Here is a 26,866-nt window from a genome sequence, read left to right as displayed (position 1 = left end):
TGCTTAATAGGTCTTTTTAGTTTCACGTTTGTTGATGATATATGACACGTCCATTATTGGGCAAACAAAAAGTTTTCCTACCACCTGGCGCATTGTTTTTGCTAAACTGTTTTGCAAATTATCATACCCTCCAGGGAACCAATGAGAATGCGCCACCTCATTAAAAATCAACCAGCTCGGGCACCGAACAAATATGATTTGGAAACAAATATCAACACATGAGTCATTAAGATATAAATTTCGTTTTGTTCCTACATTAATTCTGAGTATATTGCATCCTGTCTCCGACAATAGTCCAATATTGAAATTGACAGTTCGAATGGCTAAATAAATCTTTAAATGTACTCTGATCATTTAATCCACGTCAGCAGTGCATTCAGCGATAGAGCGATGCAAAGGAAAAAGTTGCCTTAAGATATTTCATTTGCTGATTAGACGACAACAATACCCCGTACGTGCGTCGTATATGTTATCAGAACATCCTTTGGCGTCAACCGGGGTGATGTCAGTTTGCATAGCCACGTAAGAACATCAGTTACCTCCGTTTTTGATGAGTGCACAATATATATGCACCACCCGAGGAGTATAAATTTCCAAGTTTTTACGTACATATCCATCCTTGGGGGGTGATTTTATGTCTCGAATTAGTTATGTCTGTCCTTTACATGACAGTTCAAAAAGAAGACCGAAATTAGGTGGCTGTACCTACACGCAAACACTCAAGGACATATTATAAGCTGATCCAATATTTTGCTCTAGTTGGTTTCCGACGATGATTTAGTTTCCTCTGATTTGTTCATGGTTTTCTTAAGTTCCCTTACTGCTGAAGCCAAACCGCGTTAAGTCAAGTAATGTGTTTCTAACCCATAAGTTTGTTAAATTTTTAAGTTTGACTGTTTAAAAGAAAGCTCTTTTTCCCTTCAGCAGTTCTCTCATGTTCTCTCGTTCAGTGCTTTGTTTTTCAATATTTTTCACCGCAAGTTTGGTTTTTCTTGAATTTTAAGTCCGTGCTCTTTTGGTTATTAAAGAGTTTAAACTTGCATACTGGTAGTTCCGGCGGGCCTCTCTTCTACAAGAATTATTTAAAACATTTGCCGAATCCAGTTTTGCAAAATTTTAATTTATGAAGTGAAATTGGTTTTGATTTCATGCATGCATAACAATTTTCAATGTCTGCACGGTTAAAAGTGCGAACAACAAAATAGAACAAAACAAACAAGAAAATGATATCGAAATAACTTCAGAGAAGGAATATTTAAATGACGCCATATTGTCTGTGCGTACAAGGAGAGTCTCAGATTGAACGGAAGGAAAGAAAACGTCGTGATATTTTGCCCTTTTAATCCCAGCATCATACTATCCAAGTTATGCTTGTAATGCGGCTCAAACTAGGAAGTCTGTGGATAAAATTAACCCCTGAATTTTGTCCAATCAGATAAAAGTTATTTCATCGGTTAGTATCATCATTTTTCTTTTTCAATGTGATATTTTGGATCTTTTTTCCACTTTTTTCCTGCTTGATTTCCGTGAAAGTAAAATATCACAACTGTCAAAGGCTCTGCGTGGGTGATTACTAAAATATTTGCATATCTTATGTATGCAAACTATGTCATACATTCACGTCGGCACGTGGAGAGATTACTTACTGGTTTAAAAGATTTTCATACCAATCTTAACGCGTCTCGCAAAAGGACATCTTTGTGGTGTCTTTGTCAATCCATTAGCTAAGCTGAAGACATCGAGAGAGTTCGTGAAAATTGGAATAAGCAGTGTGCCCCCTCAACCAGAACGGATCTATATAGATAAACATAACTTTTTCATGATAACAATATACATAATATAGCTTCTTATGATTCCTACATATTTCAACTATTCACTGCCACAAGGGACTTGAGTAACTGATCGCCTATCGCGTGTACACGAGTTTCACGTCTTGCTATTTACAGCCGATTTCGTCAACATGACAGCAACAAATGGTCCTTTACACAGTAATGCAGTGGAGAGTACACTCAAAAGGCTTGAAGCTTCGATAACATGTCCACAGTGTTCCGACGTTTTCAAGGATCCAAGATTGTCCGTGTGTTTGCATAGCTTCTGTGAGAAATGTTTAGAGCAATTATGGAGCCGCGACTCGTCAGGGCTGACTTTTAAATGCCCAGTGTGCCAAACAGAAGCGACTATACCAGAGACGGATGGTGACCAAGCGACGAAAATATCAGATTCGCCATCCAACTTCCACCTGACTAGAGTCTTAGACGTTTACAAGGCACAGAGATTGAAAGAGACTGATGGGGTCTGCGACAACTGTAAGGAAACTACCAAGTTGGAAGTGTTTTGCTTCGACTGCAATGCGTACCTTTGCCCGACATGCAGTAGTGCGCACACCCAGATGACCGTGAAAAAGAAGCATCGCGAGGGAAAGCTAAGCGAATTTCAAAGTATTCATTACGACGCACTCTACAGACGACCTATTTACTGCCAACACGAGAGAAAAGACTTGGAAAGCATCGAATTTTATTGCCCGGAATGTGATGTCTACATGTGCGGTCTGTGTAACATCATCGACGAGGAGTATCACGCAACTCAAGACATACAAGATGTGTCTGACAGAAGCAAAGTGGCAATCGGCGAGAAGGCCTCCATCGTGCGTGGAAAATCTCGGGAAATTCAAGCGGGAATTCATAACACGGAAGAACGCATAGCGGAAATTGATAAGTGTATCGATTCCCTAAAGAATGAAGTCAACGAAAAAGTTGCTAATCTGGCACAAATCCTCACGAATCACGGTCAAGAGATGATTAAGGTCTTAGAAGACATCCGCAATGACAAGAAGGAACAACTTTTGACGCAGAAGAGAAACTTTGAGACCCTTCACTGCCAGACAACTAGCTCACTTGAATTCGTGGATTCTCTCCTCGGCAGAAAATTCAGCGCCGAAATCATGGTAATGAGAGATCGCGTGATCTCGCGGTTGGAAAAACTGAGCGACTTGATCGTCGACACGAGACCTGTGGAAAATGCCGCCGTGGAATACCTCCCGAATCCCACGATAGTTAACACACTCGAGACCACCTCACTTGGCCAGATCGTTGTGAGCAACACAGATCCACTGTCATGTTTTGCAGAGGGTGAAGGGCTCCGAAAAGCGTTCGTGGGAGAAGAAACCTCCTTTGCCGTGACAACTTGCGATATGAACGGCGAGTTGTGTTACAGTGGTGCAGACCACATCACGGTAGAAGCCACATCCAATAATAACTGCGGAGAAATCATCGCCGTAGAGGTGAAAAATACAGAGGATGGTCGCTACGATGTGACATACGTCGCCAAGGAGGTCGGAACTTATAACCTGGAGGTAAAGGTTGGCGGCCAGCACATCCAGGAAAGCCCCTTCGAATTGGTGATCAAGCCCCCCGTCATGCTACCATTCAAGTCCTTTGAATCAATGACGGGAGCCAACGGACTCTTCACCCAACCCAATGGAATAGCTATCAGCAGTGCTGGAAACATGGCTGTTTCGGATACCCAGAAACATTGCGTCCACCTGTTGAATTCAAGCGGGATGAGCAAAATGGACTTGGGGGTTGAGGAGCTTAACTATCCAGTTGGGGTCGCCTTTGACATAACAGAGACGAACGTCATAGTCGCTGATAGAGACAATCATCGCGTTCTGGTTTACAGTACCAAGACCGGCAAACTGGTCAGAAAGATCGGCCGCAAGGGCACTGGCGAAGGACAGTTCGATGGACCGTCCGGTCTTTTCGTAGACGGCGAAGGCCGAATCCTAGTCGCCGACTGGAACAACCACAGAATCCAGGTCTTCTCGCCAGAAGGAATTTTCTTGTTCAAGTTTGGAGACACGGTGAAAAACAAACTGAAGCATCCCCGAGCAGTGACTTTCTGCAACGAGAGGAAGCGTTTCGTCGTCTCGGACACTGGAAACAATGTCTTGAAAGTTTTCGGACCGAAAGGCAAATTTTTGTACAGTATAGGAAGTCCAGGGGTCAAGAAAGGACAGATGTACAGCCCTCGAGGTGTCACTGTCGACAAGTGGGACAGAATCGTTGTTTGCGATTTTGATAATCACCGGGTGCAGTTTTTCCGATTCGATGGAATTTGTCTAAATTCGTTTGGTCGTAAAGGGAAGTCTCTGGGACAATTCAATCGCCCAATGGGTGTTGCTCTATTGAAAGATGATCAAATTGTCATTAGCGACTGGGGGAACGATCGCATTCAGGTGTTTTCCATTGGATCTCAAACAAAAATTTCCCTTTTTACCAACCACAAGAGCTCTACACTTTAATCCGTATTTTATTCCCCCGGAAAAAAAAATAGCAAATTAATCAATTAGGTAGCCAAGCTTGGAATATTATTAACCAACCCACCGTGAAGCTGGGCTCATTGAAAGGAAGTTAACTAGTTCTGGTCCTTCGCTTTTTTGATTGCCTGTTTGTTTTTGTACAGGTACCATGCAATAGTATTAGGGCTAACTTATTTGGGAAAATTGTAGGAACTAGAAACGCGAAATTATTAATTAATGACGTATTCAAAGAAAGTCGCTCATATAGGTATTTAAAAAAGTTTCAAGAAATTTTCAAACCTCGCAAAAATATAGTCCTTTGAAACTGGGGTCCCTTTGAAAATTAATAGCGACGGATCAGGATGGGACTACGTTATCTGTTTTTAGTTTTGAAAAGCCAGAAGTCACACTTGAATCAGTGGAAACCTAAACATTTATATTCCACCGCTGTTTCAAGTAAATATGCTAGTTCTCTTAAACTATAAACATTTGACTTTGGCCACGGATGGCCGGGATGGAAATGGATTTCAACATGAAAAAAATTGGCAAAGTTTTTCAAGTTCTTTCCATTCTCCCTTTGAGAAATCAGTCAACTGATCTTCTTCCTTGTGTTTTGGGAGCATTTCATGTACCGAGATGAGATGGTACTTAGTTTTTATTCGACACAGTTTTGACTCAAAAAACTAACAATTCTCATGACAAAGCCTTTTATGCTGTCGCCAACGTTTCCCGTGTATTAACATCTTTTATATTTTGACTGCATTTCGGTCTCAATTCAAGGGATCGTGGGTACACGAAATTCAGGTTTCAGTTATTGGGATCGTTTTCTGACTGGAAATGTTTTGGTTTTAAACCTTGACTAACACTTGAGACAAAGAGACTGTAAAATATAAACGGCTAAAATGCAAGCCAAAGTGTATCCAATACTACATATATAGTAGTGATCATCATATATTGTCCATAGAAGATGTTTCTATATTGTATATAAGTTGATATAACTATTTTTGTAACCTTAGTTTACATAACAATGTGATAACTGAAGACGAACAAATTAAATTTATCTAACTAGTATTACTATCAGTTTAGGTTATATGCTTAATCCGAACACGGAATTTTTATTCAGTGATATTTCGATTGCCAAAACGAAGCCGTAATGAGGATCGATTGTCAACATGCAAAACAGTGCAGCGACTATATAAAGTCGTGGCATGAATAAATTAAATTTTACTGAAAAACAAATTGTTTTATATTGAACTTTGATATTGCACTTTCTGTTGCCGTCGTTTTTTTAAATTTATCTGTCGTCATTTACAAGACTCGTTTATGTTGTTTACAAAAGAGACGACATGTACAGTTATCGAGTTTTAAAAAGGAAAGATTTTAAACGCTGCACGCGGAGTAAGAGTAATGGGGAAAGACAACCAAGTACTTCCCGTGTTTTGAGACAAGTCTTACCCTCGTTCAAACACCGTCGACGCTCTTTCGTCAGGGACCACGTTCATAATTTATGCCTGTGGCTGAGAGAGGGGTTAGTATGGAAGGGGGGGCGGGGGTAGGGGGTTAACATGTTTTGATAATGATGAATCTGGTCAGTCCAGACCCCTCCCTCTCAAGCCTGCGAACGCAGACGCATTTTCGGTCGCTTCTCTCTTCTCCCTCGGCGGTGAGAAGCGACAGCCTGAAATACGTCTGCGTTCGCAGGCTACTCCCTCTCCAGCCCCTTGGATAAATATTGAAAGATCATTTAGGAATACGGCAATTGGCGCTAATTTGCATTATTAAAAACTGAATCATTGAATATTGCATTTCCAGGGATTTGATTGGCTTAGCGGCCATGGTATATGGGCCATTACTGATACCATGTCCGAGAAATAACGACCAGTAAATTCTCTTCCGGTTGTTCTTGTAAAGCGAACTCAGCAAGATCTACCAATATTTCTTGATTCCTTTCAATAAAACAATTATCCCACACCGCTTGTTGGATACGAGATCACTATAGCCAGGACGGCGCTACACGCCTCGTTGGCTAGCTCATATCCAACAAGCGCGAGTGGAATAATCGTTAAATATGCGCGCGACACTAATAGCTCTCAGAGCAGGGAAGTTTCTAAAGCTCCAAAGTACAGGCGGAAGATTACGTTCGCCATCTACATGCCAGGAACAGGCTTAAACCTGCTTTATCAGCCGTATAAATTTTTACTTTTCCCTATTGATATTATGAACGTAAGACTCTCGAGGAAACAAAAAAACCTCAACCTCCAAAAAAGCTATTCTGGTAACCAGAACTCTATACCGACTTTCAATCCTCTAGCTCACAAAATGGCAAGAACATCTTTACGCGGCTCATTTCGCACGTTATTCGGACAGTACCAAGAGAAGTTGGATAACAATATTCTTCTTACATTCGAGTGGTTTTATTGAAGAACATTGACCCTCTCCCCCCCCCCCCCCCCTATAAACCCACTTTTCCCCACCCCAGATCATTCGATCAAGAGGACTGCCGTGAATCGCATTGAGCAGTAACGAAGGCCACTTATGTCCAGAAATGCATCTAACCCTGAATTTGGGTACTTCATATAAAACAGAAATTTTTGTCGTTTTCAGATGACTTCAAGTTTGACAGAATTATGTCTGAGAAGAGTGCACTCGGATTTCTTTTTTCCGAGTATGCCTGTGACACTTTCTAGAGTAATACATCATTCTCATTCATTCACCAGGCTGGAAAATACCATAACATTTATTTCATATATCACACGTTCGGCATTCAAATCCCAGCAGTATGCAGGATGTTTGTCCCATGAACCTAGTTTAATGGCCTTAGCTCCCACGAGTCTCCTGTAGCTCAGTGGTAGAGCATCCAAACTAGTAATCGGAAGGTGTTAGGTTCGATTCCTGATAAGAGCACTCGGATTTCTTTTTTCCGAGTATGCCTGTGTCACTTTTTAGAATAATACATCATTCTCATTCATTCACCAGGCTGGAAATATACCATCACATTTTTTTCAAAAAATTATGTGTGTTTTAGTAAGAATTAAGGTTAGGGGACACCTGGTGATGTCTATTAGGCAGTTCATGCACATTAGCGTGCACTTCGGGACATCACAAAGGCAGAAAGGGAAGACAAGCTTGACGCACAGCCCAACGTTTAATCGAGGCGAATACAATGTTTCCTTTACAAAATAATTCATTCTAACACATTTACATCATTTATCAAATACACGCGCGAGTATATCTCAGAAGCTCTAGAAGGGCCTATTGTTTTGACTATAGAACCGTATTCCAAATGCCCCCACCCCCCTCTCCCACGTGCCAGCAACATATTTTAAAATCAAGCGATGTTATCTATGCACAAGTTTCTCACATATTGAAACAGATTTTGCGATTCCATATGAGTGCGATATATAAACGTTTGTGATAGGAAACTATTAATACAATCTGTTATCTTTAAAATTGAGTTAACCCTACTCTGTGCTCGAGCAGTGACAAGCATCTAGTTTCTCCTTACATCACTACTTGATCAAAACATACAAGTAATGAGAATATAGAAAATGATCACGAAAACGTCTTGATGTTAAAACAAATTCTTCCAATTAGTATCATAAGAAATGTATGCAGCGCAGTGAGGAGAATGTTCACGTTGACATTGGGACTGTAATAAGGGTTACGCAGCTATAACATGTCTTAAGGAGAATCAGTGGATGATGAGCTACGAAAAGGAGCTACGAAAAGGCCATTTCCGAGTTGCTTTGAACCTCATTATGAAAGCGAGACTAAGAACAAAGTTCTTATAATGAAAATTAGTTTCATTCATATGCAAACAAAACCAACTTTCATTTGAGAAACTTTGCACTTAGCCTCGCTTTCATAATGAGGTTCACAGCATATTCGGTCCGTGACCCACAGCAAGCCCAAGCTAGCCCATTGGGGCTTCACACTTCACCAGCAGGCCAAGCGCATAAGGTCTGGATGCTAATTTTATGAGGTATGTGGTAAGGAATGTGTGTGCGTGAGTGTGTGCTTGGGGAGGGTAGGGAGGTGGGAGTGCTTTGATCACAGCTCACAAATAGCTCTCACATCCCCCTTTCCTAGGTTTCTTTGAATGACCAACAGGTTCTAAAACACTAAAACATACTTTGAAATTACTTTTGAATGTTTTGTTAAGCGATTGTCGTACGAATTCTGTGATGCACTGCAAAACTTCTGTTTCTTTGCTTTGGGGTAATTTGCAGTATTGTCGGCTGGTCCACGTTGGGCTTGGCCCCCTGACTTATTACTTATTATTCTTACATATAGCGCGCTTGAGATGGGCAAGGTTTAACAAGAAACTCAAACGTGACCGGGACGAAACGATGAAGGATGGCACCATCACACCATCACGCCTCTTCTGCCATTACCAAGCAACGGCTGTGTCTGGCTGGACGTAAGATCGTCCTCCGAAGAACTGCACGGGAGATCCTCGGAAGGATTGTTCGGCGACGAATCGAGATCCCTAGTATCTAAAGACTCCTCGGACAAATTAAGTCCACATTCGTTCACCGCACTCATGACATGATCCGTTGATATAGTCTCACCTGCAGTATGCAAGTTCTCCGCAAGCGGATTACGCACGATATTTATCTCCTGATTTCCATTTGTGCTCGGGCCAGCCTCGCGTGTATTCGCTACAGGCTCGCTGGCCTCGGAAGTACTCGGACTGTTATTATTTGGCGCAGTTTGATTCCCTCCTTCTTGTGCGCTTTGCACTACAGATTCAAAAGGCGGCGGCGGCGAGTTTTGCACCTGGCTTATAGCCTCGTCGTAAGAAGGAAGAATAAAATGAACGTCTCCAGTGTATGCTGCGATGATCGCAATCCGATCGTCTTCGCTGTATCTTTGGCTTCTAAACGCCGAGTGTCGGAAACGACGACTGCGGTGAAAGCGCCGAAAGCAAACCAAAGCGGTCAGCAACACGACAAGAGCTCCCAGAGTTGAACCTGCGGTCGCAACGACAATTGTCATCTTGTCCAGATCATTGCCATTGGACTTCCTTATCAATACAGCCGGGGTACTCTTAGCTGAGGAAGTCAAAAAAGTGAAATAAGTTGCAGTTCTAATGCTTTCATCTTACTTGAAAACAGTTCAAGGGACTGTCCTAATCTAAACCGAGATATTTGAAAAATCGCTTAACTTTATTTTGTAAAACATTACAAATAGGCATACACCACAGAAATGTGCTCTCAGAAGGTACAGTGTGTACTGCTCAGTAGCTTCAGAAGTGAGGAAGCATTTGCGGGGATTTTATGGAGTAATTGAGCATAAAAGAGCCAATATCTCGTACCCAGATCGAAAAAAAAACAACAACAACAACAACAACATAAAAACAAAAACACACACACAAAAAAAAGTCATTTTTAGCAAGTACGCATTGGTCAACATGCTCTTTCCAAATATCTCATCTAAACAAATTTAGTTTTCATCATTTTAAGACTCTACCGAGTTAGGGCAGCTGGAATTTCAAATAAATGATCTTTCCATTTTGGCTGCGGCGGTTTCTTCAACTTATTGAATCTAAAGCCCAGGGCCCAGTTGTTCAAAGCCCGATTAAGCTAATCTTGGATTCACGCAAACTTTGACTCGAGTTTAATTGCTAATCGACAAAGATTCGTGTAAAAGTTTGTTGGCCCTCAGTTTTTACTTCGACTTTTCTTTACCTTTAGCTCGAAATTAACCTTTAAAACCATCTTTAACGAGCGAGATGAAGACCTCGATTAACTTCTTATCGTGGATTAGCATAAATCGGCTTTCGAACAACTCGGCCCTGTTCACACAGTTACCCGTCCTGGGGCCCTGTCAAAGGCACTGAGAGGAACATTGTTCAGACTCCTTGGTGTCCTGAACCAGCAATTTCCTCGCTCCAAAGGTCCGCAGGCTCTTAATTTGGCCAGTGCTTGGTCGTTGGAGACTCTTGGGAAATGGAATTTTATTTACAGTTTTTGATTGGCTGCTCCGTAACGGCTTGAATTGTTTTACCACAGAAATGCTGCAGTAATAAAATTCCAGTTCTCCAGAGTCCCTCCCGGCAACCAACCGCTGGCCATAGAGCCTGAAGACTCTGGGTACGAGATTGTCGTTCCTCCATTTAGCGCCCACCATTTTGTCTATTGTATCACAGCCTAGTGGGCGCATGGGGAAAAAGGGCAAGAACTGACAAAATCCTGTTCAGACCAGTGCCCATGCTAAGGACTGATGCCTGAGGCAGTGTCCGTGCACACCAATTTTAGTTTTTAAGTCCTTGAATGGTTTGATTGATTGGAATTTTAATTTTAATCATTTTAAAGACATCCATGATTATAACACTCGTTTTAGTAATAACATCTGTAAACCACAATCAAAGCGCTCATGGGGACAGCATCGTTTTATTTGTCATGCGGTAGATGACTGGAACGCTCTCCCAGACGGCATTAGGAACATTTCCAATTTTTTAGTTTTTAGACGTCTTATTAGAAACATGTAGACTTTTTTATCGATCTTATCCTTTTTACTTTTTATTTTTTAGATAGCTATATTTGTAATTTTTTTGTATTCTTACGTTAGATTTATGCAGGGCCTCACTGAAAACCACATTTTGTGACGTGGGCTCCCTGTTAAAATATCTTATTTACCAAACAGCCCACTAAACACATACTTTGTTCTCGGTCATCTGCTGTACCTTGGCTAGACGGATCGCAAAAAGCTTCGTTGTTGATCGTTGCATGGTGACCAGTTTTCTGAATGCACTTCTCATCATACTGAGCTGCTAGAAGACACTCAGGATGACTGATTCTACAGTAACGATAAGAAGGGCAATTCCCAGGGAGCCAACCACCAATGTTGTCTAGGGCTGTGCATACCAACGTTTGCTCGCCCCAGAGGTAATACCCACGGTTACAATAGTATTTGACTCGATCATTCAGAAGGTAGTTCTGCTGTACGCGTGAATAAAAACCATGGGCAATCTTGGGCGGAGGCCCGCAAGTCAGCTCTGATTCTGCCAAACACAAAACAAAATAGCAGGCCATGTCAGTTACTGTATGCGCTGTGTCCAATTAATTTCGGCTGCAATGTCGGTCATGTAAGCAACAATGAAATGAACCCACGTTCTTTTGGCGGCAATCAATTGGCTATTTTCGTGACTGTATCATACATACATGTACATTCATTCACACAGCCATCAGCTAATAATCCTAGCAGTCGGAAGACTATACAGGATATTAAGAATATTAAAAGGCGGTCAGGGCAGGAAAGGAGAGGAAACAGAAAAATATATACCTACACTGTATATCTAACTACAGTGTAGCTAGCAAACTACAGTACAGTACGTAAATAAATACATGTAAACAAGTAAGTGAATAAAATTGTAACATAATCACATCACACTGCACAATATTTTCTTATAGCTTGTAGAGCGTTCTTTTTGAAGACACCAGTTAACTCTGCATTAGTGGCACACATATGTAGGCTGTTCCATAGTGGGATTGTATGCAGGAAAAAGAGTCACGATTTGTTTTGGTTTTCCTTCTCATTGGCTGAAAAATTAGTCCAAGGTTTCTTAACCCTTCACTAACTGTAGTTACTGTAATGCACAACCAAATCATCTGTAAATTACTTTCTCAAACTTATTAATAATTATTTTATCGAGAGAAAACAAAGAAAATCACTGCTGTGACCGTAGTTTGTATATGTGTTGCTAATTACCATAAAATTTTGACAACTTTAGTCTTGAATTTCTTCAAGAATTATTGATTATTTGAGAAGCCATATCAAACACTTGAAAGTGTGTTACATCAGATATACAAACACCTTGAAGTTGTTTTAAAAAACTCGGCTGCACCTCATTTTTTCAACCTACATCATACTTCGCAGTGTTTGGATATCTGATGAAGCACGCCTTCTTGTGCTTGATATATCACTTCAACACCCAATTGAAAACCTCTCTATTTTCCACATTCACAATAAATTATATTTAACATTTCCCTACTTTGGCACGTAGGGTTATGACCTCCAGTCCATTCTCCACTTGGAAGACACTGCCGAGATTGGGGGCCATGTAGCCTGTATCCAGTGAAGCACTCAAAAGTCACTGTTGTCCATATGGGAAAATCAGTCTGAACAGTACCATTCAGTGCAGAGATCCGTCCATTTTGTATACTACCAGGGCTACCACACTTACTCAGCACTATAGAAAGTAAAAACAGAAACAGTGGAATTATGTAAAAAAGGATTAAAATGTGACCGTAGTACACCTGTATGTTAGACTGCTAACAGTCGCACTTTTTTTCTCAGATCACGCACGTGACAGTTAAATCATGCAAAAGTGGACCAGGAGGGATTGGGGAGGGGGAGGAAAAACTTGGCAGCTTTGCAACTCGCTACATCCATTATGCGCTTCAGAAGTTAGGAGAAGAAAGAGACTGTGTGCGGTCTTCATATAAATCTGAATTATTTTTTCCTTGTGTTTATAACAGGACCCTTCTGTAAATCGCCTTACAGTGTCAGATGTTGGTGTTCTTAATGCTGTTATTATTCCTTCACACGGGGTTTAATTTCATTATTATTGAGCAACAGAGTAAATATAATTATTAAAGTGATGTTCCCACAAAACCTTAAATAATTATTTATTTAATTATGGGATTTGCTGAGACTGAAAGAGCATGAAGAAAAAAATTTATGTCTACATATGTACTTGCAAAAAATCAACATCTAATAATACAAAAATAATTATTATTGAAATTGGAGGATGAGACACTGGCACTGTTATGCTCTGATGACTCCATACAATATTGTCCTAATTTTGCGTCAGTTCTGAAGGTAGCATGGTACAGCCTGTACTTATTTCTCTAGGAGGATCGATAGAGCATTGCGAACCACTATTTGGTACACTGATGATTGTTTTTTGGGTGACCTTCAATTGTTTCAGCAAGGTGACCGTAAAACAGGCAGCTAACATACATGACGCTCTTTAGCCACTGAACTTGCTATCTGAGCAGTGACTAGTCATTATTCCCTGACAGTCCCAGAAGAGTATCAACAGCAATGGCAGGGGGGTGGGGTGGGGGACGAAGAGGGTAGAATGTCTACAAATGAACCACATTCATGCAAAGCTTCACTACCACTTACCACAACGAGGGCGGTTCCCATTCCACTGGCCATTCTCTAAACATTGTAGTTTGGCACTTCCTTCAAGCCTGTACCTGCTGTCGCAGGTAAATGTCACTTCCACACCTTGTGCAAACCGGTAAATATAAGTAGTCTGATACGTGTACATGTACTGCGGCTTTCTTGATACAATTCTACCATGATCAAGTTGGACCTCTGTGGCACTGCAATACTTTACTGTAAGAAAAAAGAAAACACAAGACTACTGTCAGTGAACAAAGCTTTTCTATGACAAAGTGTTAATGTACACTTACTGAAAACAAGACTTTAAAGGCCCATGTTCACCCAAGAGGCATTGTGCGCCGAGCTGAATAATTTTCGCACAGTCGAAAATTCAGAAAATTACCAGTGAGCACTAAATAGCGAAAGTAATCCACATTCATCGAGCTCATTTCCTGGAATATCACTATTTTTCGTGTCATTAAGCTTAGTATTGTGTATAATATCCTCTCGCTTTATTTTTGTGGATATTTTCAAGAACAGTCTTCATGTGGAAAGGAAAATTGGAAAATCGTCGGTCGCTTACAAGTAACATCTCGCCCTTGACAATGCAGTTGTACAGTTGTAATTCCATAGGAATATATTCATCTCAGAGACTATTGGCATAGTTTTATTCTGAAACAAATAAGCGGGAGGATTTGTCGTCTTCATGTGTGCATCTGTTGTAGCGATGTTCCTGATTTCTACGTAAGTTTTATTAGCTCCATTCGATTTCATTCTCCTGATTCATGTAAACAGCATTGCGAAGAGACGTAATAAACTGTATGGTTCTCTAGGTGGCATTCCTTCGTTTTTTTCCTATTTGCACAGGCAAATAAAGTAAAATATTTATTTGCTGAGTAAGCGGTAGATTCATTCGTAGCATCATTGCTATATCATCAAAAGTAGAAATAATTTCATGATAGTACGATAGGCCAGATCGGCGCAGAGCACTATAATTTTGAAAGCGATATTAACTGAGCTAACATTGAGTCCAGCACTGTCCGATTTGCCTGGTCTGATTTATTTTGAATACGCCAGGACTTTCATCCCAGCGGCAATATTCCAGTAACCCAATCAGATCGCAAGACTAAACAATTGAAGCGCTTGTTAACAATAACAAACGGCCGCAAAGCCGAATGAGTGAAACTGGGCTTTTAACAATGATATCCAACTGAGCAGCTTGTTCTACAGGGTTAATTAACATTTTGAAGACAAGGTTTAAGGTTTTTATTATTATGCACTATTTCAATGGTTTACAACAAAAGGAAATTACAATATATAAAAAAAGTAACATAAAGACAGCATTAAATTACATAAATGTGAAAAGTAAAATGTGCGCAGTGAACAAAGGAGCTTAGGCTTTCGAGTTGGTCACTGCCACGTGCAACATCAGTGGGGGAGTGGAAATGAAATAATTTTTGATAAGGTACAGTCATACTGATACATAATTTATTTAATATAGCAGGTTATAATAAAGGCATCTAATCAAAGCTGATGTGGACCTGCTAATTATCAAATTACAGTAGATCAGATAAGATACATTATTAAATTCTCAGCCTCGGATATTGCATTTCTAGCGTTCTGATTGGTTTACTAAATCTCGGTTATCAGCTCATATACCGTAGTTTGACCTTATATGGAAAACGAATGCTCCAGGTGTTGCTAAGCTAATTTTTTTTCGGCCGGAAGCGAAAGTTTATTCGGAAATATACACCGTATTCACAAATGGCGGATGCGCGGGAAAAAACTGGCACTAGGCATCAAAACGAGGCGTTTTAGGATAAACAAAAAATAATTTGCCTGCGAGTACAAGCTAACAGAGAGACTATTTCGCTGATAAGCTCTTAAACAGCTTAAAGTTTTTCAGATCGCTGGTTTTATTCCGAACGAGAGAGGTCTAGTGTTTCTTGGTTCGTTTCTTGTAGCAATCCCAAATGCAAAATAGACAATCACGGAAACAAATCGGTTAGAGTTTTTGTTTCCGAAGGATTCAACTTTCGAGCGCAGATGGATAGAGATACTACAGAAGTTTGTTTGGTATGTCTTTCGGAATCCGAAGGTAAGATAGGTCTTGAAAGAAACAAAATGAACATACAAAAGGATGCATTTCTAACGAGAGTTGCGTGATCAACTTCGTATCGGACGTTCCGAGCGCAAGAGAGACTACAACCATTTGTCTAAACCGCTATAATACCAAGAAAAAAAAGACGAAGACGACAACGAAAAGACGAGAAGGATGTGGAGAGAAACGGCTGGACGAATAATTTGAAAAGAAGCAACAGGTGAACCAAGACTTGTCTGTTTCGATTCATTTACATTGTAGCAGTACTGTAAACAACAAGCAGAGAATGCAGTCCCCTCAAAATTCATAATTTGTTAAATCAATCAAGTCATCAAAATCCAACTGTTTAATAACGGAACAAGCTCAGAAGGAACATTTCTTGCCTGAATGAGAAAATTGTATTCCGTGAAACAGGGACTAGCGAACACAGCATTGTGGCTTTTTAACCGGCATTTCGGTTGAAATCATTAAAGATTTGCATACTTAATTAGGTAATTTGTCAGAATTAGATTATCGTATTTCGCTTTACACTGGGTTCCTAAACTTGCCATTCCTTGTAATGCAGTTACAATATAATGCATTAGAGAGTGACATTCCTGAATTTCCTTGCAGGATCGTTTTCTTAAAATTGATACCTTACTTCCAGTAGTTCCTCTTGACTTTGGTAACTGCCACATTTTCAATAACTAAGACTTGCACGAATCTTGGCCAATCTTGCGATGCATGATATCTTTTTTATTTCGGGGAAAAAGCGCCTAAAATGTACCGAAATATTTAAGTCTTGGCTCACATATTGCTTCCTTAGTTAAACTTTTCTTTCAGTAGCTTCCCTCCACCTCCCTTTGTTTTCGTTTTTTAGGCATTAGAGCTGTTCACAATAGTAGGAGTCGGTTTTTGTAGCTTTTGTGATTGGAACTTCCGAGTAGTAATCGCCACGCAACCCTCTTTGGAACTGCGTCTGTTTGTACACTCGATTTCTTTCCTTCGAAACCTGTTTTAATTCCCTTTCGAAAAAATACATCGAATAAACCTTTGTGGCGCCTGCTAGAGTGAAGATCTTTCTAACAACTTTTCATATTTTCTGTAGACATTACACTCGAAGGTTTGAAACAAACAATCTAACTCAGTTTTTTCCTGTGAGTGTCTAGTTTGCATTTGAGATTGCTACAAGAAGCCAACCAATAAATAATAAACACTAGAACTTGAACTCGTTCGGACTAAGTGATCAGAAATACTCAATTTTTAGAAACTCAGCACTTATCGACCCTCTAGAAGGTTACATTCGCTGGAAATTTTTTTTGTTTATCCTAAAACGCCTCGTTTTGATGCGTAGTGCCAGTCTTTTCCGCGTGTGTCCGCCATTTGTGAATACGGTGTATGTAGAAAAAAAAGAAAAGAAAGAAATACCAACCAATGCCATCTCAATATAACAACGATAAAAGCCACAAAGTTTGGTATGACGCTATTTAATGGTAAAGTTTCCTTTAAAATCTTTAAAATTGCAAGATTTTAAGATTTTTAGCTCACATAACAACAACAATAACAATCGGTTACCTTTAAAAATTTCAGGATGGCTTGCATATCCTGGCGGTAAGAGGTTAAAGCCAATCGAAGAAATTTTTTAGGAAGAGCTTTATGCCTGCCTTTATGTTTTTACGCATTTACGAGGACTTGAGGAAAAGTTCATCTATGAAATCCATACGAGCGGCGGCCATAATGTTCGTTTCCGTCGCTCGGCACCACTCAGCAAAACATTTGCACAAATGTGCACAGCACTTACAGTTCTCAAATAAGCTTGAAGTTTAAAAACTTGCACTGAATGCTTGTCTCAGTGAGGTTGTACCTCGTACTCTTGCACTTGCCTGAAGTGTTTTAAATCGTCCGCGATGAATTCAGTTCAGCATGAAAAAAACCGTCCTTGCCCTGATCTCTTCCTTCGCTCGGCACCACATAGCAGAACATTTGCTCAAATGTGCACAACTATTACGCTTCTCGATCAGCTAAAACTTCAAAAGCACTTGAATGCTAGTCTCAGAAAGGTTATAATTCATACATTTAAACGTTTTTTCAATTTTAGATGTCCGACTGTGTCCGATTTTCTTCGCCTTCGATTTTTCATTCAACTCCGTTTGCAAAGCGCTGCGCGTGTCATGTGATCATTAGGTTTCGCGCGCTTTGGTCGGAGGTTGCCTCAACATCCGGTCGTTTTAATTTGAAGGAAATTTTCTTAAAATTATAAAAATTCAGTAAACTTCAACACCAATATCCAAACGCGGAGAATTTAATAAAACAATTATTCCATTTGCGCTTGTTGGATATGAAATTAGTTATAGCCAACTCGGCGCTTCGCGCCTCGTTGGCTATTTACCATCTCATATCCAACGCGTGCTCATGGAATAATTGTTAAATGTACACGTATACGATAAAAAAAGATAAGGATTTCACAACAACTCAACAATGAATAGAACCTACAGTAACTACATGTATATAAAATAATAATAAAATAATGAAGGTTTCCAATTCACAAATTGGCAACACAGAAGTGATAATTATAATCACATATAAAATTTAAAAAGCAATTTGGCCTCCGTGAAAAGATTATAATTTTGAGTGCTGATGTTTGTGGCCACCATAATGAGATTTGAGAGCTGGCGTTCCAAGCCTTACCCTTTGTCAGAGTGAATTTAAGAGCTACTGCTCAAAGACTACAGTTAACACATACACTGTAACAGTGTACATGTATGTACTGTAGGCGTAGGCCACTTACCACAAGTAGGTGTTGTTAATAACCAATAACCTGTCTGGCTGTCGCATGACCGTATTAACCTAACAGTAAGCCATAATCCACTTCTGAGTAACACATAGCCAGAGTCGCAGTAGTAATTGGCATAAAAAGTGTCACCACGTGTGTAGAAGGTGTAATTTCCATGGCCTGTCCTTGGGTATGGAGGGCGGCCACAGGTTTTTTCTGATGAACAAAACAAACACTTAAAGTTATTTACAATCTATATTTTTAAAGAGTGGGAAGAAAATTTAAATTTTTGTTTGTTCCCTGGTCATCCATCTCTGAAGTTTAACTTAAGTCATGTACATGTACTTTCCTACAGACAATTAAAATTATTATTTTCATTTATTACATGTATATAGATACTGATGAAATACCAGGATTTTTCCTTTTACTAAAAATTCATATCTTCATCGCGCGCAGTGAAATGCTATTTTTATCTTTCAGGTGCCAGGATATTGGTGTCGCCATGGTTACTAACATGATAAGCCAATTACAAGAGAGCTTCCCGCTCAGGAGCGCAGCCAGTTCTTTTGAAATTTCATTCACAAAATGGCTTCAAGGTGCAAAGACAGTACAGTTACCGGTGACTTTCTTGATGAGCTGCCAAATTTTTACATCAATACTTTTTCCGAGCTTAAAGAACATCCAGGAAGATTTGCCGCGGTCTCAGAAAGTGATGTTGAAAAATTCATTGAGGGGAAAGAAAATGCAAACACTAAAAAAAAAGACCTTCTACGACTTAAAATTAGTCAAAAAGTTTCTGGTAGAAGAGTGCCACGAAATCAGACAAATAGAGAAGATTCCTCCAACTGAATTAGACGGGCTACTTGAGCCAGTTTGTTTTAGCTGCAAGGTCGACCAAGACTGGAAAGGATTATGAACCGTCATCTCTCCGCGGAATTTTGGCGAGTGCTGAACGCCATTTGAGTCGCTCCAGTTATGGCAAAACTATCTTCAAAGACAGTGATTTAAAAAAAAAAAAGAGATGCGTGGAAATCGAAACAAGAGCAACTCAAGCGACATGGACCCTGAAACAGACCAAACGCCACAATGGCTCCTATGGACAATGAAATTGAGATTCTATTTGACAAAAAGTTGCAGGGTTCTCATTAGAAGGCGGGGCCCGGGTACCAGTCCCAGGATACACAAGAGTCAGTACCTGCCTACTTTCAAACAGAACATAAAGAAATTCCCTTCAAGTGTAATTTTCTTCCCAGCTATTCTTCTATAGGTGCCCGCCTACTTCAAAACTTAATGAAACCCGTGAAGTTGCTTGGATTAAGTTCACCACAAGCTCTGTTAAATACTGTGTGGCTAAATAGCATGATTCACTTTGGCCTTCGTGGTTGTAAGGAACAAAAAGAACTCCGCTGCGGAGACATCGTTAAACTGACAGTGATGGTAAAGAATATCTTGAGTACTTTGAACGCCAAACTAAGACTCGAACAGGAGACGATCCACGGAATCAATGGTTGATCAAGCCACAAATGTATGTCAACAATGATGCCATTTCTGTCTATCGTGATCCGGTGCACGTTTACAAGATGTACAAAGAAAAACGACCACCATCCATGCTAGAACCGGATTCAAGTTTCCATTTGTCTGTAAATTACTTAAAAACAGAAACTCCTGCATCAGTGGAAGGCAAAAACTGGTTTAAAGCACAGCCAATGGGAGTGAACAAGTTAACAATATCATGAAAGACATGACACAAGTGGCGGGAATTTCAGGCAAAACAAACCACAGTGGTAGAAAAACTTTAGTTCAAAAACTACAGGACAGTGGAGTTCCTCCCAACCAGAGAATTCAAATAACGGGGCATAAAAACTTACAGTCAGTTAACAATTACAGTTCTCTACAAGAAAAGCAAATGGATAGTATTTCACGTATTCTTTCCTCTACAACCAAAGCCGCTACCAACATCGCACAGACCGAAAACAACTTGACAGAAAAACCCCTGGCTGAGTATTGAATCGCTTCAACGTCTACCACTTTATCTACCTTCGATGTGAATTCCTTCAATGAGAATAGGCTCCAAACGATGTTTTAAGGAAATTACATAACTGGAGGCGTCTTTAACATTAACTTAGCTCCCGCAAAAAATGAAGTAAAGAGTCCAGAAGTTGACCCGAAGCGTAAGAAACGGCGACTCATTATTGAAAGCCACAGTAGCTAAGAATCCATAACATAATGCTACTGTATTTTGAGATATGCTTTTGCTGTTATAGAATTTTTCTCTTCTCCATTAGAATTTTGACTTTTTTGAACAGAAAATTCAAGTATTATTGTCTTTATTTCTCCTTTATATGTAACTTTATACCCGAGTTTCAAAAAATTTTTGTGACAGGCATTTTGCGATAGGTGACCACTTTAATTGCACTATTTGCTGTTTCAAAAATGATTAAAAAAGTGTGTTTTATGTGGGAATTTCATCAGTACCTATAAAATAAACAGAATTTATTACATGGCCGCTTGAGAATACAAATTTTATCTTCTCGTGCTGAAAGTACATGTATGTCTCACTCGTTTGCGAAGAGATAATTTCAGCACTCGAAGATAAAATTTGTTTACCTGCGTGGCCATGTAATATCCTCTACTTCTCACTTGCTCTACACGCAGTGCCATAATGTCTGTTCCTGTCACATTATCACTTCCCACACTGACGATCATACATGTAAGTTACAGTAATTCAAGCTGATTCTGTAAATTTAAATTATTGAGTAAAGACGTTAATCTTCCACCCAGAATGACGATTGTACATTGTATCTAGATGTATGGTAAACTATGGTGTACAAAGTCATGTATTAACAAGCTCAGATGGCGCCCTTTGTTCGACAGTGAGTCCCACATATTCCTGTCTAATTGAAATGAATTTTTAACTACAGTACATCTGGGGTCAAAAGTTCTGCTTCTTTGACAGACGAAAGCGGGTACAGGCTGTAACTGGATTTTGGTTACAATCCCTGAATGCATCATTGTTATTACATCAAACTAGAATTTAGAAAAGTTGGTATATTTATTTTACACCTATTGTCTACTTACTCTTGCAAGTGAAGTTGCCACTCCACTTGTAACCATGCGATGAAGGGTCCTTGTCACACAGTATGCGGGTCTTTTGGTCATCAGCCAAGTAATATCCATCATTGCAAGAATAATCAACATAGCTGCCCTTACTGTTCAGTACTGGATGTGTTGTTATGTTGGCGTGAGCAAACGTTGGAGGCGGCATTGGACACCCTGAACATAAAATGAAAGTAACACCAACTTTCAGTAATAATGCACATACATGTACAACAATGTGTAGTTCCAGAAAATATCCATACCCCCACCACGGAGGGAATTTCACATAGGACCCCCCCACCCCCCAGGATTTTCCATTTTCGGGGTATTTTTTTAACCCCCCCACCCCTTTGGAAATTCCTCAAATACAGAATACACCCCCACCCCCCTCTGGAAAAGTTTTATTTCAAAAGAACGCCTCAACAATCAGTTTGATGTGAACATTTCAGAAATATCAAGAACTGCCGACACGAGAAGAAAATATGCGTTATCAAAGAGCGCGCGCGCTGTTCAATTTCACCAGTAGAGTTTTCCAAAAAGCTCTTGATACTGAAATAATTGATGTGTTTTATATTTACCTGTGGTCATTGACATCAAACTTTACCATTAGCTTCGCTGAAGATTTTAATATAAATCTAAGTTGTTGATTAAGTCCAGCAATGCAAAAATGTGTTTTCATTTAATTTGCATATGTCATGTTTACGTTCCTATGCAAATTTGTAGGAGATCAAAAGGATTATCGCTTCAGTTCTACTCAATCGATTTTTCTCATGGTAATCATTCAGTCTAGTTATTTTAGTCAATAGTTTTCCTATTGAATCGGAATAGCTTGGACAAAATAAGCATTAGCAGGGCAGGGAGACAAATTGACCTTTCAGATCGTAACTTGAAACCGCAGACGAAATGGAGCCGCAAAACGAAATTAGCATGTTCAAGTTCTTAGGCAAATTTTGAATGAGATCAATAACGCATTAAAAGAATGTCGACTTGGCTCTATTTTGTTGAATTTTGGCATAGAAATTAAGTTAATAGTTTTGGACTTTGAGTTGAAATACTTTGGACAAAATAAGTTTTAACACGGGTCAGTTTTGACAAACCAGTGTTAATTGACCCCGGGAATTGACCTTTGCCCGTAACTTTACACAGCATATAAAAATAACAAACAAATATTTCAATGTTTTATGTAAAATTGGGCTTTCACTTTATAACCATACAAAAGTTTCCCTTTTCCCAATTCAATTGTTGCCAGTGAACAGTACTTTTCTATGCAAGAAAGTTTCACAAACAACAGTTTTAAAATAACTGAGTCACGCAATGCAGACATAGATTTCTTGTCTCACTTAGACTACTTCGCTTACAAAGGCTTTCCGGAGAAGGAAAACATGTTTTTAATGTAACAAGGGTTTCTTTAAAACAGTTAAACAAAGTAACGTCTTCAAGAAAGATCTACGAAGTTGCTAAGTTGGTAAGTTACAATTTTGAACAACTATGTCTGACATGAACGTGAAGTTGACCCTCTGGAAACTTATCCAACCATTCACCCCTCCTCCCCTCTGGAATTTCCAGGGCCATTGACCCCCCCCCACCCCTCTGGAATTTCCAATTCCCTCCGTGGTGGGGGTATGGATATTTTCCGGAACCACACAATAGAGAACAGTTCCTTTCAGTCTCTAAAGTTGAAAACTTCTCATACACTGCAAATCATGTTCTTGCAAACACAATTACAAACAGAATCAGCATTTAAAGTACTCCTACAGGTACTGTATGATTACTATGCTCTTTCTTTGTGTTTCATTATTGAGTGATTTAAAACAAAATTTAATAAAGGGTTTTTGGCATGACAAGTATGAATGCCCTTTTTGCCTTGAAATTGCTCCAAATAAGCCCTATTTTGACACACAGTACACATGTACATGTGAGAAACTTAGTTCGGTATTTAATTCTTGAATAAAATCGTTAGTTATAAACAAGAAACAGCGTACTACTTTTCTTGAAAACACAAGCAACCTACACAGAAAAGAGATGCCAGTGCTTGACAGATTTCTTTTGTATACAAGACTGAACCAAGACAAGCAAAGTATTGGTGGTTATGAACTTTTAAATCAGTCAAGTAGGGTTATTTCCTTTGTGTAGGTCAATTTTGTTTTTTTCTAGATTAGCGATGATCTACCAAGTATCTCTTGTTCATTTAGTTCGAAAGCTACAGTGTAAGTATGCAAGTGTAGGCTTAAGGTTTCTTAAATGATAATTATTCTCTGTGCCAATGCTACGTATTGTGGCTATAGTGCTTTTACAGTTGAGTGGGGTTTAAATTCAGCTTGTATTATCTTTCAGTGCTATATTGTATCAGTTACAAGCAAAGGTACACTGTACTACACATGTATTTATCGTTGAAATATTCCACCATTACGCAATGAAATAAAACAAAGAAGGAAAATCAGATGTCAAATTTTATTCCATACAGTGTAATAACAAAGCCTTATGTGGCCAGATTTCTTGTAACTTGGTTGTTGTGCTACGGCAAATTTTATCCACCAATATACATGTACTCTATTTTTAATTTCAGTTCAGTTTCAATACTCCCCTCTAGAAAAACCTCTCCAAGGGATAACAACTTCCATAAAAGGCAAAAACACTTACCTTGGGAAATACATTTTGGTACTTTTCCACTCCAATAATAGTGGTTTTTCCAGACACTACATTTAATTTTTGGGACTCCACTCAGCATATAGTGGGAATTGCAGTAAAAAGAGACCACAGTTCCCACAGGAACAGGAAATCTACCACCTCCGTTTGAGACAGTCTTGCCACCATGAAGTGGAGATCCTGGATCACTGCAATCAGCTGAAATAAGAAAAGAAAACTATTACAATTATAATAACAATATCTAGTCCCTCCTGATTAAAGTGATAACGTCACAAAATTAAATCAATTATGAAATAATAGAATTTGCTGAGATATTATTGACTATTGTGAAAGAGCATGATGAAAAATACATACAGGTACTTGCCAAAAATCAGCATCTTATTGCAATTTTGGAGTGAGATTTTTACTGAGAAGTATGATCATTGTACAATGTAACAAAATAATTATTTCTTTGACCTTCACTTTGCATAACCATTAATTATTTTAAAATGTTCAAACATGTACATGTAGTACAAAGTTCTGAGCCTGAAAACCTCTGAGAATGAACAAATTTGACTTATACAGTGTACTGCCAAACTATAATACACTGTAAATTAGTCTTCCTTTTAAACAATCAAGTTTCAATCGTGGTTACCTAATGGTCAGATACAGATCGTGGAACGAAAACTTGTCACAATTTAAACTTTATACAAAATCATGACCTATGTTACACCATGCTTATAAATGTACCACTGAACTGTCAAAGACATATAGCACAAATAATGTTGTTAATAAATGTAGATGTACAGTGGGTTAGACATCTGTCGAGCTCAGTGCCCAAAGTTGGAACCTGTTTCCCATGATCGTGTAGCTCTGAGTGCTACATGTGACATGAAACTAAAGAATCTACGCTGCACTTTTAAATTACCGAGATTCCAACCCACAAACAAGGAAGTTAGAGAGATAATTACGCTTACATGTACTAGCCCTTCACAACATAATAATTATATTCTGTGATAAAGACATAGCTTGTAAGGTAATACTACATGTATGCATGAAACACCCATAGCCTTGCTATGTTTGAAGTTTTAATTTTTTGTTTACAATGTCATTGATTGGTTAAAAAAAAATAATTATCTTTATTTAAAGGTGGTGCACTTTTCAGTTTTCACTTTTCAGTTTCACATGCATTGCCCAAGTCTATTATCCTGAGTCCTAAAACAATGCTACATGTAATCTTGGGACTCTCACTTGTCCCTCTGGGACCCTAAACTTTGGTCAAAGGAGTCCTTAGGAATTCCAAGAAGAAATTTTGAGGGAAAACCTTGAGTTCATAGCTTTCTGGTAGTACAAGACCTTTAAACCATATCCAAAATTAAGAGTCAGGCCGCTTACATCATAATAAACGCGATGTTATCACATAATTATCAGTTTTCAGTTGTCAGAGAAGGTTACATTGTAAATCCGACAATCTTTATGGTTTCTTGGCAAATGTTGAAATTCCTAAAATTGCGGCAAAGAAACTTTTCATCAGAAAATTGTTTATTCTCAGCACAAATATACATGTACACATACAGATGTAGATACATACATCAACTTTTTTAAACTTGAACTTTAAAGTAGCTCAAAAAGGGTATTTTTGAGGAAAATTATAACAATTACAAAATAAAACAAATTATACAGTATACATATATGTACTGTATAACCATAAGTGTACCACTAAAACAACACCAAACAGTCAGCAAAATTAATAGGTTAAAACAAATTCATATAAATTTGTAAATGCTGGAGTTATTACCAAGAAAATGCGTCAAGGCCAATCAACTTTAACAAAATACCTATTAACTAAATTTATATTCCACAAAATATTTGTAAGTGAATATTAGGATACCATAATGGTGACTCAACATTTTTTAGGAGCACTTAATTACATCTGCAAACGTCTCTCTTGTGTCCCTGAGGGCAACGAGTGTGTGTGTGTGTTCCACCGCTGAGCTCACGTCACGAGACACATGAAAATGCTTTCATTAATCACTTCGTGAAGCAAAACACAACAGTTTATTGTAAGTTTATGTCTACAAGGAACACGTATTTTCACGCACATGATATGTACGAAATTATTAAAGTACATTATGGCAAGTAAGACAGGTTTCGATAGCAAAGAGACGGAAGTGAACAGCAAAAAATTGTGAGGAAGTAAAAGATTAATTTTACTAAGCTTACCTGAAACGAGGTGAATCGTACTGTAGCCAGCCATTAGAATTGTGACTGAAGTCGCTAATATCCGCCAAATTTCTGCTCTAAAACGACCCATCATCATTGGGAAACGTCTAAAACAACACAAGCGTTTCTTTGCAGGGTAAAAGGACTGCAAAAACGGCTAAGAATGTCGAAAGGAATGCTTCGGCGGTATGAAAACTGCGTCACCCAGGCGAGTCACGTAGAAATGGAATTCGCTGCTTTCCCACGAAATAAACTCTGTGTGCTACAGTAATATTATGTGAAACGAAGCAAATACAATTCTTCTTTCGATTTACACTGGCAAAATGTTCGTAGAACTTCGAATATCTTACCAAATCAGGCTTTTTTCGATCGTCAGACAACCGCCTTCGATATTTCCGCTATCAAAGCGAAACTCCTTGTTTGAGATGGCCGCGAAGGGTCTGAGCACTGGTAACTATGGCGCAAAGTCATTTTCAGTCTCTAGGGTAGGGTGGGGATGAGTTTTGAGAGCCTACGTGTACGTCAAATGTTTGTTTGTCAGTCTTAAGCTTCTTGATGTTAATTAAAAGCTACCAGCAAATGAGAACGAAGAAGAGCCGACGAACTCTTTGGGAGCAGACGAAGGTCGATGAGATTTTCAGTCGGTCAATCAGAG

At 39.2% G+C, this 26,866-nt stretch overlaps 2 protein-coding genes across 3 annotated transcripts; one reads left to right on the top strand and one right to left on the bottom strand.

Moving 5' to 3' along the window:
• Nucleotides 1-1,117: 1,117 nt before the first annotated feature.
• LOC146482387 (E3 ubiquitin-protein ligase TRIM45-like) lies at nt 1,118-5,368 on the top strand. The gene has a single exon (XM_085107227.1). The coding sequence runs from the start codon at nt 1,961-1,963 to the stop codon at nt 4,298-4,300; it is 2,340 nt and encodes a 779-aa protein (XP_084963353.1). The 5' UTR covers nt 1,118-1,960; the 3' UTR covers nt 4,301-5,368.
• A 2,055-nt stretch (nt 5,369-7,423) lies between these two features.
• Nucleotides 7,424-26,642, bottom strand: LOC146482386 (CUB and sushi domain-containing protein 3-like). 2 transcript variants are annotated; one of them, XM_085107214.1, is made up of 8 exons: nt 26,212-26,642; nt 24,004-24,207; nt 21,346-21,540; nt 18,283-18,483; nt 13,433-13,648; nt 12,294-12,491; nt 10,962-11,303; nt 7,424-9,351 (listed from the first exon to the last, which is right to left on the bottom strand). In XM_085107214.1, exons 1-8 carry the CDS (start codon nt 26,306-26,308, stop codon nt 8,663-8,665), a joined length of 2,142 nt encoding a protein of 713 aa, XP_084963340.1. In that variant the 5' UTR covers nt 26,309-26,642; the 3' UTR covers nt 7,424-8,662. The 2 variants fall into 2 exon arrangements, with proteins under 2 accessions (XP_084963340.1, XP_084963341.1); XM_085107215.1 differs by having other exon boundaries at nt 10,986-11,303; nt 26,212-26,641.
• Between the last annotated feature and the right edge of the window lie 224 nt (nt 26,643-26,866).

Source organism: Pavona decussata, unplaced genomic scaffold, assembly GCF_977016875.1.
Source record: "Pavona decussata unplaced genomic scaffold, jaPavDecu1.1 SCAFFOLD_46, whole genome shotgun sequence".
Taxonomy (NCBI): domain Eukaryota; kingdom Metazoa; phylum Cnidaria; class Anthozoa; order Scleractinia; family Agariciidae; genus Pavona; species Pavona decussata.
This window is presented reverse-complemented; position numbering and strand designations above follow the sequence as displayed.

Bases quoted from the DNA above. Each gene is read 5' to 3' on its own strand.
- LOC146482387 (XM_085107227.1), top strand. From the start codon at position 1,961: ATGACAGCAACAAATGGTCCTTTACACAGTAATGCAGTGGAGAGTACA.
- LOC146482386 (XM_085107214.1), bottom strand. From the start codon at position 26,308: ATGATGATGGGTCGTTTTAGAGCAGAAATTTGGCGGATATTAGCGACT. The intron at 24,208-26,211 runs GTAAGCTTAGTA...TTCTTATTTCAG, and splicing joins TACGATTCACCTCGTTTCAG to CTGATTGCAGTGATCCAGGA. The intron at 12,492-13,432 runs GTAAGTGGTAGT...TACTTTCTATAG, and splicing joins TGGGAACCGCCCTCGTTGTG to TGCTGAGTAAGTGTGGTAGC.